The following is an 18,367-nucleotide window of genomic DNA, read 5'->3' on the forward strand; positions in this document are numbered from 1 at the left end:
TAAATTAAATTAAAAAACAAAAGATTAAACACTTGTTCATCAGTCTTTTTTTTCAGAATATTTACTTTATATAATCTATTTAACATGTGATTTTAAATAATTAAAAGCAAATTTGTGCATATATATTTCCACACTTCATACACAAAATGTATATGTATCTACACATTAATGCAGTTTAATACTAATAAGAATAAAGGAACGATTTGGTGTGGTACCCAACAGTAAAAAACATGAAATGCTCACTGCAAAAAAAAAAATAAATTCCAATCATTTATTTTTTTATTCATTCATCTTCAGTAATCACTTTATCCTAGACAGGGTTGGAGTCCAAGCATTACGTGTTCAGCAAATCCAGGAGGTGCCCTCCGCCAACAAAACCGAAGCACCGCCTGCTCTCTGGATCCAGTATTAGATTTAGCAGAAAGACTGGGTAAGCCTGGGACAGACCACTGATCGAGGAAGACTGACAACAGAACACTGCCACTGACAGGACAAAAAGGCTCGGGCTTGAAATCCAGTTATCCACTCTGTCTTTTGATCCCTTATATCCCTTATCATCTTCTCCGCCTCATTTTAACTCTCCTCTCTATTCACCTGCTTTTCCTCTCCCCTGTGTTTCCACCCTTCTCTCATTATTTCTCTCCACTCTCCTCCCTGAACTAACCGCAGGATGCAAAAATAAGGGACACTGAAAGCAATAATTTTTTTTCTCAGCAAGTTATGAAATAATGCACAAAAATTGAAGACATTTGAAACATGAATAATATTGAGGGTCCCGAAAAATGAGTGGTATTGTAACACTTATAGGCATCCTGTGCACACACACACACACACACACACAGATAGTTAAAACTAATTTCAATTTAACCTTAATCTTCCACCAAATAATAACCTTGCCTAATTAGACGGAAGCTAAGATCCTATACGTCTGAGACGTGATCTCAGAGCAGAGCAGCCTTGAAATAGCCAGAGTTTTCTCTCTCTCTCTCTCTCTCTCTCTCTCTCTCTCTCTTTCATTCTTTCTCTCTCTCTCTCTCTCTTACACAACACCAAAACATGCAGCTTGTTACGTGTCTGGGAAAACGCATTAAACATTAAACTCATCTCTCTTGAAGACAGAATCCAAATTACTGTCACAAAGTGCTGACACTGGAGACTCCTTTCATAAAGAAAACTTAACAATAATACATTTTCAGGGATACAAATCTCTCTTACTGTTACTACGGAAACAGTAATATATTAAAACAAGTGTATTAATACAAACATGTCATCTGAAATCGGCAGCTGCAATATTGCTGTTAATGTTACGCTGCTGTTATAGAAAATGTATTAACCCATGCTGACCAATCAGTAATAACAATAAGACCTGTACTATTTGACCAAAGGATTGAACGTGGGTAAGACACAGATAAAAAGAAGATTACTGCACTATGTAATCTGCCATGCTGTTTGTTATCGGATTACACATCACATACTTACCAGGCAGGGACAATACCATGATCAAAGAGGTGGTTTGCCCAGAGCAAGGCTTAGCCATTGTACGTGGGCTGGGCTGACCTTTGCGAAATCCATAAATGTGGGACTCTTGACAGCATAATTTCTAATAGTGGGGGACTGTGTTTGCACTAAAGGGCAATGGTGGGTGAAGCAGTTAAGACTCTGGGTTGTTGATCGGTGTTCAAGCCCCAGCACCACCAAACTGACACTGTTGGGCCCTTGAGCAAGGCCCTTAACCATCAGGTCTCCACAGATGCTGTTGGGATATGCAATATCTATCTATCTATCTATCTATCTATCTATCTATCTATCTATCTATCTATCTATCTATCTATCTATCTATGTGTCTGTCTGTCTGTCTGTCTATCTGTCTAGACAGCTAGTGCTTGCAATACATATTATTTTGCAATAAATACAAAACAAAAACACTGCCAAGAGTATTCAGGTTTTAGACATAATTGTTCTTCTACACTTTACTACTCTTTACTTCTATCTCCTGTACTACAGTGACAGTTCATCTCTCTTAATCACACATTTTTTGAAAACAAGTTTCCATTCATTTACCTGGAACATCTGCTTCACTTTGCGACGAGGCAGGTTGACGTTCATCTTGTGGAGCAGCTGGTAGATCTCATCAATGTTCAAAAGCCCGTCTCCGTTCTTGTCAGCCTCCTCGAACGTCTGCTTCATCCACTTTCGCTCGGGGTTAAGGGAAGGAGCCAATTTCGATTAGAGCGGTTTCTAGTGTTTAAATTCTACAGAGAGCTTTAAACGGGAGACTGAGGAGGTCAGAACAGGAGAGGGCTGTGAATCTCTCATGAAAGGATCAATGATCGTTTAGAAGCAAATGATGAGGAAAATATTCAGTACCTAATTAATATGAATTATTTATACAAATAAGTACAAAGTCAGAACACATAATTCTCTGCAAAGTCTCGGTCTGCTGAAGAGTACAATTACAATTTCCCTTCACTGGAACCCATGAAGACATGATGTGGAGGTTAATGTTAGACTGGAAGAACTGGAGTGTCCTGCACTGAGCCCTGACTCTGACTCAACCCCACTGAACACCTTTGGGATGAAGTGGAACTGGAGTCTCATCAACATCCTGAACATCAGAGTCTGATCTCACTAATGCTCTTGTAGAATGAATGAATGAATGAATGAACACAAACCCACACAGACACACTCCAACATCTAGTGGAAAGCCTTCAGAGAGAAGAGAGAGAGAGAGAGAGAGAAAGGAAGGGAAGGGAAGGGTAGGGACAAGAAGAGAAGAGAAGAGAAGAGAAGAGAAGAGAAGAGAAGAGAAGAGAAGAGAAGAGAAGAGAAGAGAAGAGAAGAGAAGAGAAGAGAAGAGAAGAGAAGAGAAGAGAAGAGAAGAGAAGAGAAGAGCTAATTATACCAAATCTGGGACAAGTATTTGTACTCATGTACAAGGAATTTATCTTGTTGTACTGGTGCTTAAAAATGTAATAAAAATAACACTAGTAAGGTAAACCTTCTAAAAAAATATAAAAATTTTGGAAAATAGATACATTAACTGAATATAAATTACAGTGTGCAAAAGTGCCCCAGTGCAAATGCTCACAGTTTGAAGTAAACGTGGATACTGTTGATAAGGCCAGTTCCAGATTTCATCTGATTTGTTGTGAACATGCTTAGGGAACATAAAAATGTGACCTGCTGCCACTTCTGCGTAGATTTCATGTGATATATCGAGCGTGGCAAGTGTGCAGATTTTGTGTCATATACACAGTTAGCTGCTCCATATGATGAGCTCATCCCCTGCCCTCTTTATCCTCTAATACAACACCCTTAATGGATTCAGGGAGGTCTCACTACTGTCTGACCCAGAGTGCTGTCTAAATAAATTATAGAGAACAGAAAGTGTGTGTGTGTGTGTCCTCACAATACAAACACATATCCAGTTCTTAATGCATTATCCCATAACTGCTGTGGGGGGTTTCACTGTTTCTTTGCCCTTACTCGCAGCTCATGCTCCGGATTATGAAGCTCCCTGTCATGATTTCACATCCTACTGCTTTCACAGCAAACGCTCCACTTCATTCACGTTCGCTTAATCCGTTTGCTGTAGATTTGCTCACACGATTTGGAAGTGTGAAAGACAACCAGAGGAAATTGCGTGGGTGGGTGCGTAAGTGATGAAAAGTGAAAGAGATCTGACATTCAGAAAGACAAGGTGGGCCATGTGAAGATAAATATTTCAGTTCTGAAGGCAGGAATGGAGCAGTCTGTAGAGGAAGCGTGATTAAATCAAATCGCATCAAACACACTGTTTTAATAAACCTTATCTCGGCTTACCGCATAAGGAAAATACGCACATGGAATTTTGATACTGGGAAAAGAACAGAAAAACTGTTTACTAAGAAAAACAATTGCCTGTAATAGACAACAGGGCAGCTGTTGAATGTCATCGAATCTTTGTGTGAACATATTTCTGGAGAACAATTTCATGAATTCTTCCACCACAGGGATTTGGATAATAATAAGCTTCAATGCTAAAATCAATCTAGTTGTCATGTCAGGGCTGTTGGATACCACACAACCTCAACAACTAGAAAGCAACAGCATGGTGATAGTCTGTGTTGCTCCATGGTATTTCCTATAGGACACTAAACGAGTCCTCGTGATGGTCATCTTCAGCTTATCACAAGGGATGGACGATTTTACTAATAAATAACACACTGTGTTTGTGTTACACAGTAAGAGTATGTGTTCATAATTTATCTGTATGTTGGTCTGTTTTGTCTTGCATGTGTGTGTGTGTGTGTGTGTGTGTGTTTGTGTGTGTGTTTGTGTCTGTGTATGTGTGTTTTGTGTGTCTGTATGAAGACATACTTAAAAAGTCTTAAAATGTTTATGTGATGTTATGTAACTTGTCATGAAAGGCTTAAGTACTTTACAATGATCAGCCATAACATTATGACCACCTGCCTAATATTGTGTTGGTCCCCCTTTTGCTGCCAAAACAGCCCTGACCTGCCGAGGCATGCACTCCACTAGATCCCTGAATGTGTGCATCTGGCACCAAGACGTTAGCAGTAGATAATGCTGCCTCCATGGGTCCCACCTTGCAACTTACAGGACTTACCGGACATAAAGGATACTTTTGATAGATACTGACCACTGCAGACCGGGAACACCCCACAAGAGCTGCAGTTTTGGAGATGCTCTGATCCAGTGGTCTAGCCATCACAATTTGGCCCTTCGTCAAACTCGCTCAAATCCTTACGCTTGTCCATTTTTCCTGCTTCTATCACATCAACTTTGAGGACAAAATGTTCACTTGCTGCCTAATATAGCCCACCCAATAACAGGTGCCATGATGACATGGTCATAATGTTATGGCTGATCGGTGTATATGTCATGTATTGCTATGAACTTGAGACTGAATTTTGTTTTTCCATCATAAAAGACAAACTTAGGAGATGGCACTAGATAGGAAATAATATTATATGAAAAAAGAAAATCAACTGGATACATTGCACTGTGGCAGCTGTTATATTATATTCTAATGTACACTTTAGAATAACAGATTGTGTACTAACACAATAACACAATATAATATATGCTTATAACACAAGCTTAATATCACTTGACTCAAGTGTTATATCAAGTTGACATCATAAATAGATAAACATGGTTTCTTATGACAACCACTGGGAGTTGTGGGAAAAGCTTTATGACAGTTGTTATGACTGTTGCTTATATATTATAAGGGTTTTCTTTGCTTTCTTTCTTTCTTTCTTTCTTTCTTTCTTTTAATGTGAGGCTAAATCAAGTGTCTCCGAGTCAAGTGCCATTTTTGTTTTTGTTTTTTATTCTTTAAGCCAATGAGCTGGATATGAAATGACCACCTTCTGAGGCATTTCATGTTCTTACCCTGCACTCACTATATAGAGCAGAGCACCAGGTTACTAATAATTAGTCTCTCGACTTAATACTTTCCTTAACTGTTTTTCTCAATAAATTAACATTAAAACTACAATCAACTCACGACAAGTGAATATCAACTAAATTTATTTACAAAAATCCTTAAATCCTTAAATAGAAAAATATTAAATAAATACTATGTCTTCTAGAAAAAAAAAAACAGCAAAATAAAACTCATAAATTAAGCTGAGTAAACTCACAAACAATTCTTCTAGTACGCATATAAACTAAATTATATTAGTATCCCTATTCAAGTTACAATATACATAATTTTATTGCCGAGTTCCGCATAAATATTTTCTCTTTCTTCTTGTTTGTATGGTTCTTTACCTCAGAAGAACAAAAAAAGCTTCTAGCTCAATGTCACAGACTATTAGCCATCAAAACAGGAGTCAAGCCAGGACCTGTGCTCTTCAGCTGGGAAACAGTGTGTGTTGTGAGGAGGCACGTCACAGCACTGCAGGTCTGATTCTCTGTGCAGTTTTGCCAGCTGTGTCAGGAGCCATACGGCGTGTGTCTGCTATTGAACACGTTCGGTTCATGAGTCACAAAAGGAGACGTGTCTCAGATTGGGTCACAGAAGACACAGTCTGGACTTCTTAAAGACTCTTAGATTCGTGCTCTCTGGAGCTCTGACTATACACTTCACTGACTACACAACCTTGTTATGTGTGGTTGCCTTCTCACATTTGATAGTTTGACATTTTCTACTATATATAGTTCTTAAATCTACAGACTGTAAGATTTCCTCTTTCTTCTGCACGGGTCTCGGGTTCTAGCATGTCAAAATCTGGTGACATCCAAAAATTGAAAAACGAGTATTGCATCTAAATATTTCATTCCAGCTTTCTCGAATAACACGCGCCTAAGCTTCAATAGCTTATGGTTATTGGTTTCAAGGTCAACTTGGTCGCTAGCTACATAATGAAACATTCTAAAGTTAGCTATCTTGAGCTGGGTTAACATTAGTCTTAACATTAGTTATGTTATAATGTTTAGAAATGAATGCAAAATCAACTCAAAATCCAATTTTGAAAAATCAAATGCAAAAAAACTCTGAGGAGCTTGCAATTTTACAAAATTACCGCAGATTTTCTGCAGAGACACGTTGTGTGATGTCATCACAACAGGCACCCAACCAAAGCCCTTTTTGAGTCACATGCGGCAAACATGAGTACAGCTGTCATAGAAAGTAATTACATGTGTGTCTCACTGGTAGGAGTTTAAAAGAAGAATTCTGTCGAGTAATTTTCCACCAGAAAACTCTAGCGAGTTGCATTGCAAATTCTGAAAAAAAGCTACAGGAATATCAAGCATTAAACCCTGGAGAGACTGATTACTGCTACTAGTGTAACAAGTAGGGTAGCGAGCATTGGTCAGGAGGTGCCAGTTTTGCTTCTTGGGAGTTTAAGGATGCAAATAACTGACCGTGTGACTAATGCTTTGTATAATAATGTTTGTCCAAAATTGTAATGCAAAACAGCAATCACATATCAGACTGTTGCCCAGCAACATGTTAATAAGTTCTAACACTGCTTACTTGTTTTCTGTAATAATGTCCATAGCCAAGCCTACAAAAATGGCACTCACATTTTGAGTAGAGAAACTCTACTAAAATGTTTCATAAGTGCTCATAAATTACATTTCACTGGTCAAACTGGCAAACGCTAAACAGCCAAAATAAGTTTCAAGTAAACATATGGAGCCATATCATCTTATAGGTTTTCACCAAAGATGCAGGAGCCCTGATGTCTAATACGTTTTCATTTTAAAGGACCAAGCGCCAGACGCAGGAGCCCTATCGTCTTGTTTGTTTTCATTTTCAACATTCAAAGTAGGTTTCATCTGAACATACAATCCAAGCATACAGTTAGGTAATTAAAGTTACACTCGGATCTAAAATCACAACCTTATGGTCATAAATTTCCTACTTCCACTAATATAAAGGATATTGATCATGGGTTCGCTGTCTTTTGGCCAACGAGTCCTCGTCACTGATGCCCGCCATCAGGTACCTTAGTCCTGTCACCCACGTCCTTGCTTCCTCTGCATTGGATGTCACCAAATCCAGAGAATCCATGTGGTTGCCATGGTAAATGGTGAAACAGCATCCAGGGTCAAAGTTCCCATCAGCATGCCGATGGAAGATATCACTCTGTCGCCCTTCGGTAACCTTGTAGAGCGAGTCAATGGTGACTGAGGAAAAGAGCACAGTGACCAGGCCATGTCCGAATTAGTACAAAGATTAAACAACATCTACAAATGCAATCTAAATTAAAATGAACTACAAGCTGAAAAGCAAACAGTGAGTTTAATAAGCACAAGATTCTTTAGAGCGAATGATTCGAGCTTCGGTCGCACAAAATGAGTGAAGGTGATGCAGAAATGTGTCGTCTGTAATGAAGATATCAGATTCTATCACTGAGGGCAAACAAATATTTGGAGCCAGCATCATATTTTTCTTTACTCTGCTGAAGACAATATCTGTGTTTAATGAATCTTATTGCATCTTATTGCACACACACACACACACACACACACTGTCACTTTCTCTCTGTCTTTTTCTTATACAGCTCCGACAGTCAGAACATCTTTATCAAAACATTATCACAGACTTAGAAGAAGTTCTGTAATCACATTACGTCTCTTCATGAACCTAAATCTTGAGTGACATCCAAAATATTACACAGCAGCCGATAAAACCTGTTTTCTTTTTTTTCCTCAGAACGTGATAGTAATCATATCTACACACATCATCAGTGGAGCGCAGCGTTCCTTCATATCAGAGCTGTCACAAGCAGCCTCCTTCAACAGGCAACGAGCCGGACACAATCTGCTCCTTTTCATTTTTTAATTATGTAAATGGAGAGTAACAAAGAGGCTTATCTTGCACAGGCAGGTTTTAATTGTGATGGCAGACAGGCAAGTTAGAGAGAGAGAACAAATGAAGTGAGGATGGAGGGAGACAGAATAAGAGATAAAGAATGACAGTCAGTACTTGGGGCTTTAATGCACCTAATGTGTGCTAGGACACAGCATCCAAACTGGAGGACCTCGCTGGGTGAGAGTTGAGAGGAGCGATTATTATCTACCTCATGAACCACCTACCATGCTTGATGAACAAAGCACTTATACGGGATAATCCCTGACCCACTCAAACCAGCTTAACTTACTACAGAAAGCCTAAAACAACTTTACACTAAGTCACATACATTAAATGTCCTGCTTAAGACACTGAGGCATTATGGCATACAGCTGTACATCTCCTGCATGTGACAGTGTATATAACGCATGAGTGATATAATGCATGTCTATTTCAAAGCTTATGATTCGGTTTCCAAGCACCAAAGATGCAGAAGCCATATTGTTTTACATGTTTATATTTTAGGGGTCCAAGCACCAAAGACACAGGGGTCATATTGTTTTAAATGTTTTCATTTTAAGGGTCCAAGCACCAAAGATGCAGGAACCATATCACTTTATATATTGTAATTTTAGCACCAAAAATACAGGGACCTTAACCTTTTATATATTTTGATTTAGGGGTCCAAGCACTAAAGATGCAGGAGCCATATCTTCTTATTTGTTTTAATTTTAGGGGTCCAAGCACCAAAGATGCAGGGGCCATATTTTTTTACATGTTTTCTTTTTAAGGGCTGAAGTACCAAAGATACATGAGACATATAATCATGAATATATGTTTACATATTAAATATTATAAATGTAAAAATGTTTAGATATGAGAGTGACGTTTTAAAAAATGATGTTTTTTTGCATGCTGTCTTTAAATGTTAGTGGAAGTAAGTGAGAATGTGAGTTTTCCTTATTTAAAAGACACAATTCTCCACGGATGTAAATCAGTGAGCATGTTTTTGCGGGTGTTTTCACACAAACAAAGCTTTAATGAATCAGGCCCTTTGTGTGTGAATGTGTGTATGAGTAAAAAATTGAGGATGTTTGTGCTTACTCTTGGCTTTCTCACTCTTGCGGGAAGGCCTCCAGCGGATACAGGAGCGATGCTCATCCAGGTAGAAGAGGCGAACCAGGCCCTTGGAGCCATTCTTCAGTTTCACCATCTGAGTACCTGACTGCATCACACTCATACATCGCTCAACTGTGGAGCCACACACACACACACACACACACACACACACAGACCAGTCAGTTGATAGCAAGTAACAACTGAGCTAAACATAGATGCAGCAATTCCTACTCAAAGTAGAACAAAGCACAAAAATATCTGACTGCAGGAATATGTTGCAGATGAAGCCTGAAACAACAGCAAGGTATTTTTTTTAGTCAATAGATCGACAGGTGTCTTCATGATTCTGAAATGACCAGGATGGTAATTGGCCACAATCTGTTTCTGCACTAAGAGTGAGAGCTGTGTGTCATGTACAGGGTGGAGGTAATTATGGATGGTCCTGTGGAACAAACACAAAACTAGCAGAATAACATGCCAGGTTCCAGAAATGGAAAGAGAGAGGGCAGATATCTACAGAGGACTCCAATGACGCAATGCTGCAGAATTCGCCTGCAACCCTAACAGTGTGTAATGAGGCTTCTACCGGGAGCTGAACTCACATTTAGCTTCAGACGCACTGAAAGCTTCAAAAAGTAAATAACCTCTGCTTCTCTGTGGAAAGAGATTGTGGAGGGCAGCCTATGCAGTACAACAGACAGACAGACAGAGAAAGAGAGAGAGATGAGTGAGTAATGCTTGTCTATGCCCCTCCACAGCCTGACTTCATTCATGGCAGGGTTTTTCTGAAGTCTTTTTCTCAGAAGAGCAACAGCACTGATAAAGAAGATGCTCCCAGAAATACCCCTTGAATATAAAGTGCCACTTCACACTGGATTTACACGAACAGACAGTATTTTCTCATGTCAAGCATGACACACAGATATGATCACAGCCAGATATGTGAGAAAGAGATAAGGGTGAGGAACTCATTTACTAAATCAATACTGTTAGAAAACGTGGGCAAACAAGCAGGTGTCATGACTGCCTCACAGCTCCAGGGTTCCAGGTTCGGTCTGACGTCCAGGATGTGTGGGTTCACATGTTCTCCAATTTCTTCCCACCTCCCAGAAATCTGTGATGCTAAAACTGCCCCTAACTGTGCAAATATGTGTGTGCCTGGTGCCCTGTGATGTACTGGTGTGTATTCAAGCATTTGTGATTCTCAGGATATAAATAATCAGATGCCGTTTATGGCATTACAGAAATGTTATTTGATGGTTCCATCAGCCAGTTAGTTTGCAGAGTGTTTGATCAAGAAGTGCATTGACCGTCCTGCTGCCATGACCAACAGAATGAAATAATTGGCTAATTATTATAATATTAGCTAGTTATATTATTTAATGTATAAGTTATGGTTGAAGAGAAAAGATTGCTTAGCAGTGGACTGCAGGGGGACTCTTTCCAAAAAAATATGTGCAACTTTGAATCTTGAAACACAAAATGAACAGAAACACACTTAACAAAACATTCCCTCATTGCTTTTTTACTTTAAAACATCTGGGTAACAATACAAATTGCACCATAAGCCTAAATCTGATGATCATTTATTGGCTTGGCCAAACAAATCAAAAAGAAAAAAAAGAAAAATAATTAAATGCATAATTTACAATCATCATAATTATTTGATTGCAAATAATTGATTATATTGGAGCTGACTGTTTCTCTCCTGATTTGCGGCTGGATTTTGCCTGCCACTGTGCAATCAGACTTTCATGCCTAAAGTTGTGGAATGATTATGTCTCATGAAACGTGCGATGAGCTGGGGTATGACGTTCATGTACCTGGCAATTTCGACTGTGGATTACTGTTACAGGATTGTCAGGGTGTCTCACAGCAGCTCAGAAACATAGGACAGAACATTTAAAAGTATGTCATTTTCATTTCTAACTAAAATTCCAATATTTTAAATGGCAAAATACATAATGTGACCTAAATGCAAAACATGCTGTTTATAGGATACAGTGTATATGATGCTCTTACAATGCCAATAAATAAAAAAGGCTGAACATATTTGCCTGATGCGTAAACAGTCATTTTATGAAATTTTCATAACGCTGGAAGTGGTCCTTAAGTGGAAAAAAAGTCCAAATCCCCTCATGAGGCATATTTGAAGGTAACACATTTTGAACCATGCCACATTTTAATGCCTGTATTAGTATGTGCGTAAACAGCAACAGGAACGTGGTCTGAATTATTTTAAGGAAGTCTTAGTGAGGAAGGAAAAGGGCAATTATCCACACACACACACACACACACACACACAGATATTCTCATGAAGTGCTATAGAAGTGAGAGCTCAAAATCTTTTGCTGGAGGCGAGAGGAGATTGCTCGTCAACACTTAAAGAGTCTTTCCCTCCTGCCAGCTCGCGGTGGTTGTGAAAACAGGCCTGAAGTTCCTCAAAGACATTTCAAATATAATAACTGCAAACACACATTTACACCCTCAAGAAGATTTACAAAACACCATATAGCCTACATATGTGTGTGTATTTGCATATATATTATACTATCTATTTATCTATCTATCTATTACATATTGTATTTTATATTATATATTTAAATATAACGCACATCCTGTATAGTCACAAACAGACACACACACACAGGCATGCAGAGGCATAATTACTCATTCCTCCAGGCCTGCCCTAGTACATCTAGTGGAGTTTCACTAAGGTTTAATAGCAGTAGACAGCTACATTGTCACCCAGCCACTACACATCAAAGTAAACACGCAGGCAAATAAAACAAGTGAAGCGAGACACAGAGAGAGACAGGAAAAGACAAATAGACACAAGCAAGAAGAGCAAGAGAACAAGAACTAGAAAGCTATTTGATGCAGGAGGACAGTAGGTGCGTTTACATGGACACTTTTTAATCAGATCGGACTGAATTCAATCAGATTGACGAATCCGATCGCAGCGTTTACATGAACGCGGTATAAAGTAATCGGATTGTTATGCGCGTTTACATGACACATGATTAGAATCGGATTAGATCTTTTGACATGCGCACAGTCCACGAAAACAGGATTCCCGCCGTTCCAGGATGGACGTACTAGCCGCTGCATTGCCACTGCTTCTTTTTGTTCTTTTAAAAAGCAGACTTAATATTTTACATCTTGGGCTGCTAATTAGGAGACAACGAGCGCGCGATGATTTGATTCAGGCTGCGTGTATCTATCACGCCATTAAAATGCCCCTTCCCGAGCCCAGGACAAGGCATCTATGGATGAGAGTCTGAAGCAAGGACTGGTGGGACAAGAACGTTTGGCATCACTTCACAGATGAGGAGTGGAAGGAGAATTTCAGAATGACACGACGATCATTTATGACACTATGCTAGTCTCACCCACAGACCAGTTTTGCTTAGCGCCCGCCATTTTACCTACGACAACATCCGTACGTCATAAGTCATTCTTGCGTCATTGCACATGCGCAGAACTTTCCAGGAACATATTCCATCCGATTAAGTGTTTACATGTCCTCTCAATCGGACTAAAAATGGTTTAAACCACCCCTTACCATCCGACTGGAATGTTAATCGGATGTGGCAAATTCCATCCGATTGACGTGTTTACATGACACTTTTTTAATCTGATTGTGCTTCTAGTCCTGTTACGATCGGATTACAAGTGTTCATGTAAACGCACCTAATGACCATGTATGAGAGAGAGAAAAGAAAAAAAGTCACCAAGATTCTCCATTTATGCCTGAAAGAGTTCTGATGCTTGACATGAAAATAATAAAAGAACAACCTTTACATTGTAGGAAGTTCAACCTAGATCACTATACATCTATACCTGACTCCTTCCTCCCATGGTGTTTTCACACTTGGCTTTTGTTCCACAGAAAAGGTGCTAACAAGAGCAGCTTCTTTTGCTGACATGAACAAATCAGCTCATGATCTGTGCACACAATAAGCACCAAAATATTTTTTCCTTTTGTACTAAATAGTAGCAGATATATAACATAGCTTGCTATTTTTCCATTTATTCATTCAGTTATTTTCAGTAACCACTTCACCTTGGGAACCCTGAGAGTGTTTTGCATTCCTCACAACTGCTTTTTAAAAGGATTACATGTAAAACGTGCACAGGATGTTAAACAATACGCACCTACTGTTAAAGCAGCCATAATGACATGTCAGTTAATTAGAAAGAGTGGCCCACAGAGAGAAAAAGGGACAGGATGAATGAGAGTGATTGTGTGTTAAGAAGCATTGTCTTTCACACCCTTGTCTGTGCCAATCGGATTGTGGACTAGAGCCCAGTCTGTAGAGAACAGATAGCGAAAGTGGACTGAGAGTGTTCTCTTCCTCTATCTCTCTTTTCAAACATCCATAAGCAAGAAACAATCAGAGAATGTCTAATGGGGATTTCAGTCAGGCCTTAAGGTCAAGTCTCTCGAACCTGTGGGCAGGAAAAGGCAGAATTTCAATAAATCATTATTATTCAAATGCTAACAAATAACTGCTACAATGAACATCATGACACAGTACAAATCACCCTTATTAAAGTAAGTAAAAAAGAAACAAAAGTCTGATCCAGCAAGAACAATAACATCACAAGTTAATAGTTTGGTGAGCCAGCCAGGAGTAAGAAATAGATACATAGTCAACATGTAGAACAGGTCTAAGTTTAATACAATAACCAGTGTGCAAGTATTTATTTTACCTCACAAGTCATAATCCATATATATATATATTGTATTAGCTATGTGTTCACTAGAATTTGCTTATAATAAAATATTGACAGTTCTATCTAACAGTTTGGCAAGCCAGCCAGGAGGAAGAAAACTGCAAAACTGTTCTCATACAAAAACACATAGATATGGATACTATATAAATACTCTATAAATATATAATAATATGGAAGGATTACGGACATACTAAACACACATTTCTTGCCTATGGTTGTGGACTTAATTAAAATGTCATTGGACTCTGTGAAGAGATTTTCAGGGTATGCAGGGGTTCTAAGTAGTCCTGCCTGTAACACGTACAGCAGAGATACACACACTATGCTAATCCAAACTAGTGGGTTTCATGAGATCATCAATAATAACTTTCAGCTAAAGTGCTTATGAGAGAGCATGAATACTTAAAAGAAAAGATGAAAGTAGACTAAAAAACAGCTTTTGAAATGCACTGCTTTTCCAGACGCTTATTATCTTCCTCTCCTTTTCTTATTTCTTTCTTCTCTTTTCCCCTTGCTCGCTTCACCATTCTCATTGTTAGCCAGTGTCTCTCCAGTTCATTTAATCCTAATTAGCCTCATGTTGAGAAAACCTTCATGCCTGATTGCTGCTCAGGCCACAGCAGGGCTACAACCCATGTCACGAGGGAGCGAGACAGGGGAGGCAACACATTTATCCGGCTGCTTAGAGATACAAAGCCCTGGGGAACAGGATTCTGCTGAACCCCAACCCTCCAGAGGAAATGATTGATTTCTTCATTATTGAGAGATCTCAGAGAATGTGTATGTGAGAAACACAAAAAGTGGATCAGTCTGTGGATCAGAACTGTGGAATTACAGGGTCTATGGAGTAACAGGGTCTATGGAGAACTGTGGAGACCTAAAGTCTATTGAGTAACCAAGCCTATGGAGAACTGTGGAGTAACAGGGTCTACAAAGACCTGTGGATGTACAGGTTCTATGGAGTAACAGAGTCTCTGGGGAACTGTGAAGTAACAGGGTCTACAGAGAACTGTGAAGAAACAGGATCTGAAGAAAAGTGTGTAGTTACAAAGGCCATGTCCACACATAGCTGGGTATTTTTAAAAACTGAGATTTTTTTACATTCTGTCCACACGACCTACATGTTAAAAATGATCTTTGTCCACATGAAAACGCAAAACGCCCTGTTAAGTGTCATGTTGCCAGCCTAGACAAAATGACACTACTGGTTCCGGTAGTTTAACAACAATGGCACGTCACTATTTCTCAAAATCACACTTGAGTACAAAGTTAACATCGTTAATGTAATGTGTGAGTAACTGCGTGTGCATGTGCATGCATGTAAAAAGTCCAGTAAGCAACGTTCTACTACAGTCACTAGTTTACATCAGTCTGCCATTGCACAAAATATCTTCATAAACAAAGCTGACGTCAAATCAAGGAGACCGGCACACAGACAATGACGTCAATCCGTCAAAATCCCCGTTTTCCCTCGTCCACACAAAAATCTTCACCCTGGAAGGAGTTTTCCTAATGCTCCATTTTCAACGAACTTAAACTGCATTTGCATGTGGAAGAAAGGGCAAAACACATTGAAAAATCTCCGTTTTTAAAAATACCCGGCTATGTGTGGACATGGCCAAAGTCTTTGGAGAACTGTGGAGTAACAGTGGGTCTGTGCAGAACTTTCACATAAGTCTTTCACATGATCACAATTGTGGTTATAGTCCATTCTGCACGTTTGCCATCATGAGGTATATGTGGTGTTTTTAACTGAAAGAACAAAATACTTTGTACTATACTATAATATTAGATTATACTGTGTGATTTAGTGGAGGCTAAAACTTTAGGACAGCATGTGGAAACTGAAGGGCAGATATTAAATTTCGATCAGTTGAAACACAAACAAATTTATACCATATACTAAGTCTGTCTTATTAAGTCTTACACTATTTCCTAAATTATGATTGATTTGTTGTTATTTTTACTGTATGGTATGGATTTATTGGTTTGGTAAATTGAGTTATTCGTGATATGCAAATAATCACACCTTCGATGCTAACAGCGTTTTAACAGCAGCCCTTGAGAACATTTTCATTCGATTCCCTGTGAACAATTGTGCACGTTTTTTCACACAAGGTACATCTCTACCGTGTTTACATTCATATCATATTTTGAACCCTACTTTGATATAAATGAAAAGCATTGTTACAGTTTCATTTGGACTCTTTCAGGTCTGAGTTAGTCACAGCAATTAAGAACAAATAACATGTGTAAACCCATCTATTACATTTAGACATATCATCAAATTAGTGTTCATTAAAATCAGTAAATCAGAGCCTCATTGTAGATCTGTGCCTCTGTCTGTGGGCCTGGTGGGGTAAAGGTCTCTAAAGGTTATCATAATCTTCATAATCTCGTGGTTTCCTGTACATGTGGTGCCACCAATCAATCAGACTTTATTCGATTTACTGCACTCAGTTCCAACAGAGTTAAGCTCGTAGCAGCTGGGCTCAAAATTAGTAGATAAGCAAATCTAAAGGTAAACATTTTACTGGTTTATGATGGTGTAAAACATAAAAACTGGTTATGGAACTCCTGTTCGCTTCTGTGAATCGTAAATCTCATAAATGTTAAATGATGACTTTCCAAGCTCTGGGATCTGTGCAATTGAAAAAGAAATATATGGCTATTCCGACTGCAGAATACTATATTTAAGCTCAGTTAGCTCTGTGCTCCATAAGGAAAACACTACAGCTGAGGGAGGAGAGAATAACCAGAGTATAAACGAAACTGTATCTGATCTTCATCTCTGACTCAAAGAGAGAAAAGAGACAGAAATAGACCGAAAAAGACAGTAAGTGAGATAAAAGGTGAACGTTGTGAGAGAGAGAGAGAGAGAGAGAGAGAGGGATATGAGCATCTAAAGAAAGTGAGTGATAGTGAGTGAGTGAGTGAGAAAAAATGAAAAAAGAGAAAACAAAATTGAAAGAGATAGATAAAGAAAGGCAGAATGTAAGAGATAAAAAGAGTGAAGCTAAGAAACAGTGGAATATTGAAAGAAAGACAGAGCTGGGAGAGAGAGAGAGAGAGCTATGGGGCATCAAAAGAAAGAAAAAGTTGGGGAAACAGAGAAATAGATAGCGTGAAACAGATACAAATGGACAGACAGACCAAGAGACCAATAGAGACAGAAAGAGTGGCACAGTGAAAGCAAGATAGAGAGACAGATAATTTACTGAACAAAAGGATGGGATGGGAAAATGCAATAAAGAGAGAAGAAATTAAAGCGAGGGACTGAAACAGAGGAAGATGAGGAAAATGTCGGCTTTGAAAGAGAGAAAGACACAGAGAGTGAGAGAGTAACTGACAGAGTAAGACATATTGTCATTGAAAGAGAGAGAGAGAGAGAGAGAGAGAGAGAGAGAGAGAGTATAATCAAAAGAAAGAGAGAGGTGGAGAGAGGACTAGAGAAAGAAAGAGGGAGGGAGAGGGGGGGCAGAGAGACAGAGTACAATCAAAAGAAAGAGAGAGATGGAGAGAGCACTAGAGAAAGAAAAAGAGAGGGAGGGGGCAAGAAGACAGGGAGACAGAGTATAATCAAAAGAAAGAAAGAGATGGAGATAGCACTAGAGAAAGAAAAAGAGAGGGAGGGGGCAAGAAGACAGGGAGACAGAGTATAATCAAAAGAAAGAAAGAGATGGAGAGAGCACTAGAGAAAGAAAAAGAGAGGGAGGGGGCAAGAAGACAGGGAGACAGAGTATACTCAAAAGAAAGAAAGAGATGGAGAGAGCACTAGAGAAAGAAAAAGAGAGGGAGGGGGCAAGAAGACAGGGAGACAGAGTATAATCAAAAGAAAGAAAGAGATGGAGAGAGCACTAGAGATCGAAAGGGAGAGAGAGAGAGAGAGAGAGAGAGAGAGAGAGACCGAAAGAGACAGGAGATCTTCAAGAGAAAGTGAAAGATGGAGACAATGAGAGAGTGAGACAGAAAGATCATCGAAAGTAAGAGAGAGATGGGGAAAGAAAGAGAGTGATAAAGAGAATGTGAGACAGAAAAAAGAGGGATGACAGATGAAAGCGTTCTCTAAGGAGACTTACAGGATCATATCAAACACTGCATAATTGCCTTGTGAAGATCCTCTGTGATGCCCGGATCAACAAAGCGCAGAGCCTCAGAGGCATCAGAGCGGAAACACACAACAGAGTGCAT

General features: G+C 39.1%; 1 protein-coding gene and 1 non-coding gene across 5 annotated transcripts in view; one reads left to right on the forward strand and one right to left on the reverse strand.

The window, feature by feature from the left end:
- The window catches only part of plch1 (phospholipase C, eta 1), a 76,928-nt gene that overhangs the window by 31,612 nt on the left and 26,949 nt on the right, over positions 1 to 18,367 (reverse strand). For all 4 annotated transcript variants that reach the window (XM_058387891.1, XM_058387890.1, XM_058387887.1 and 1 more), the window contains 3 exons: positions 9,422 to 9,568; positions 7,407 to 7,650; positions 2,062 to 2,191 (listed from right to left, as the gene is read on the reverse strand). In XM_058387891.1, the coding sequence (XP_058243874.1) occupies positions 2,062 to 2,191; positions 7,407 to 7,650; positions 9,422 to 9,568 (521 nt within the window). The remainder of the gene's footprint in view (positions 1 to 2,061; positions 2,192 to 7,406; positions 7,651 to 9,421; positions 9,569 to 18,367) is intronic.
- On the forward strand, positions 1,472 to 1,630 carry LOC131352446 (U1 spliceosomal RNA). The gene has a single exon (XR_009204507.1). It is a non-coding gene; the product is annotated as a U1 spliceosomal RNA (small nuclear RNA).

The sequence above is a fragment of the Hemibagrus wyckioides genome, linkage group LG04 (assembly GCF_019097595.1).
Source record: "Hemibagrus wyckioides isolate EC202008001 linkage group LG04, SWU_Hwy_1.0, whole genome shotgun sequence".
In the NCBI taxonomy this organism is placed as follows: domain Eukaryota; kingdom Metazoa; phylum Chordata; class Actinopteri; order Siluriformes; family Bagridae; genus Hemibagrus; species Hemibagrus wyckioides.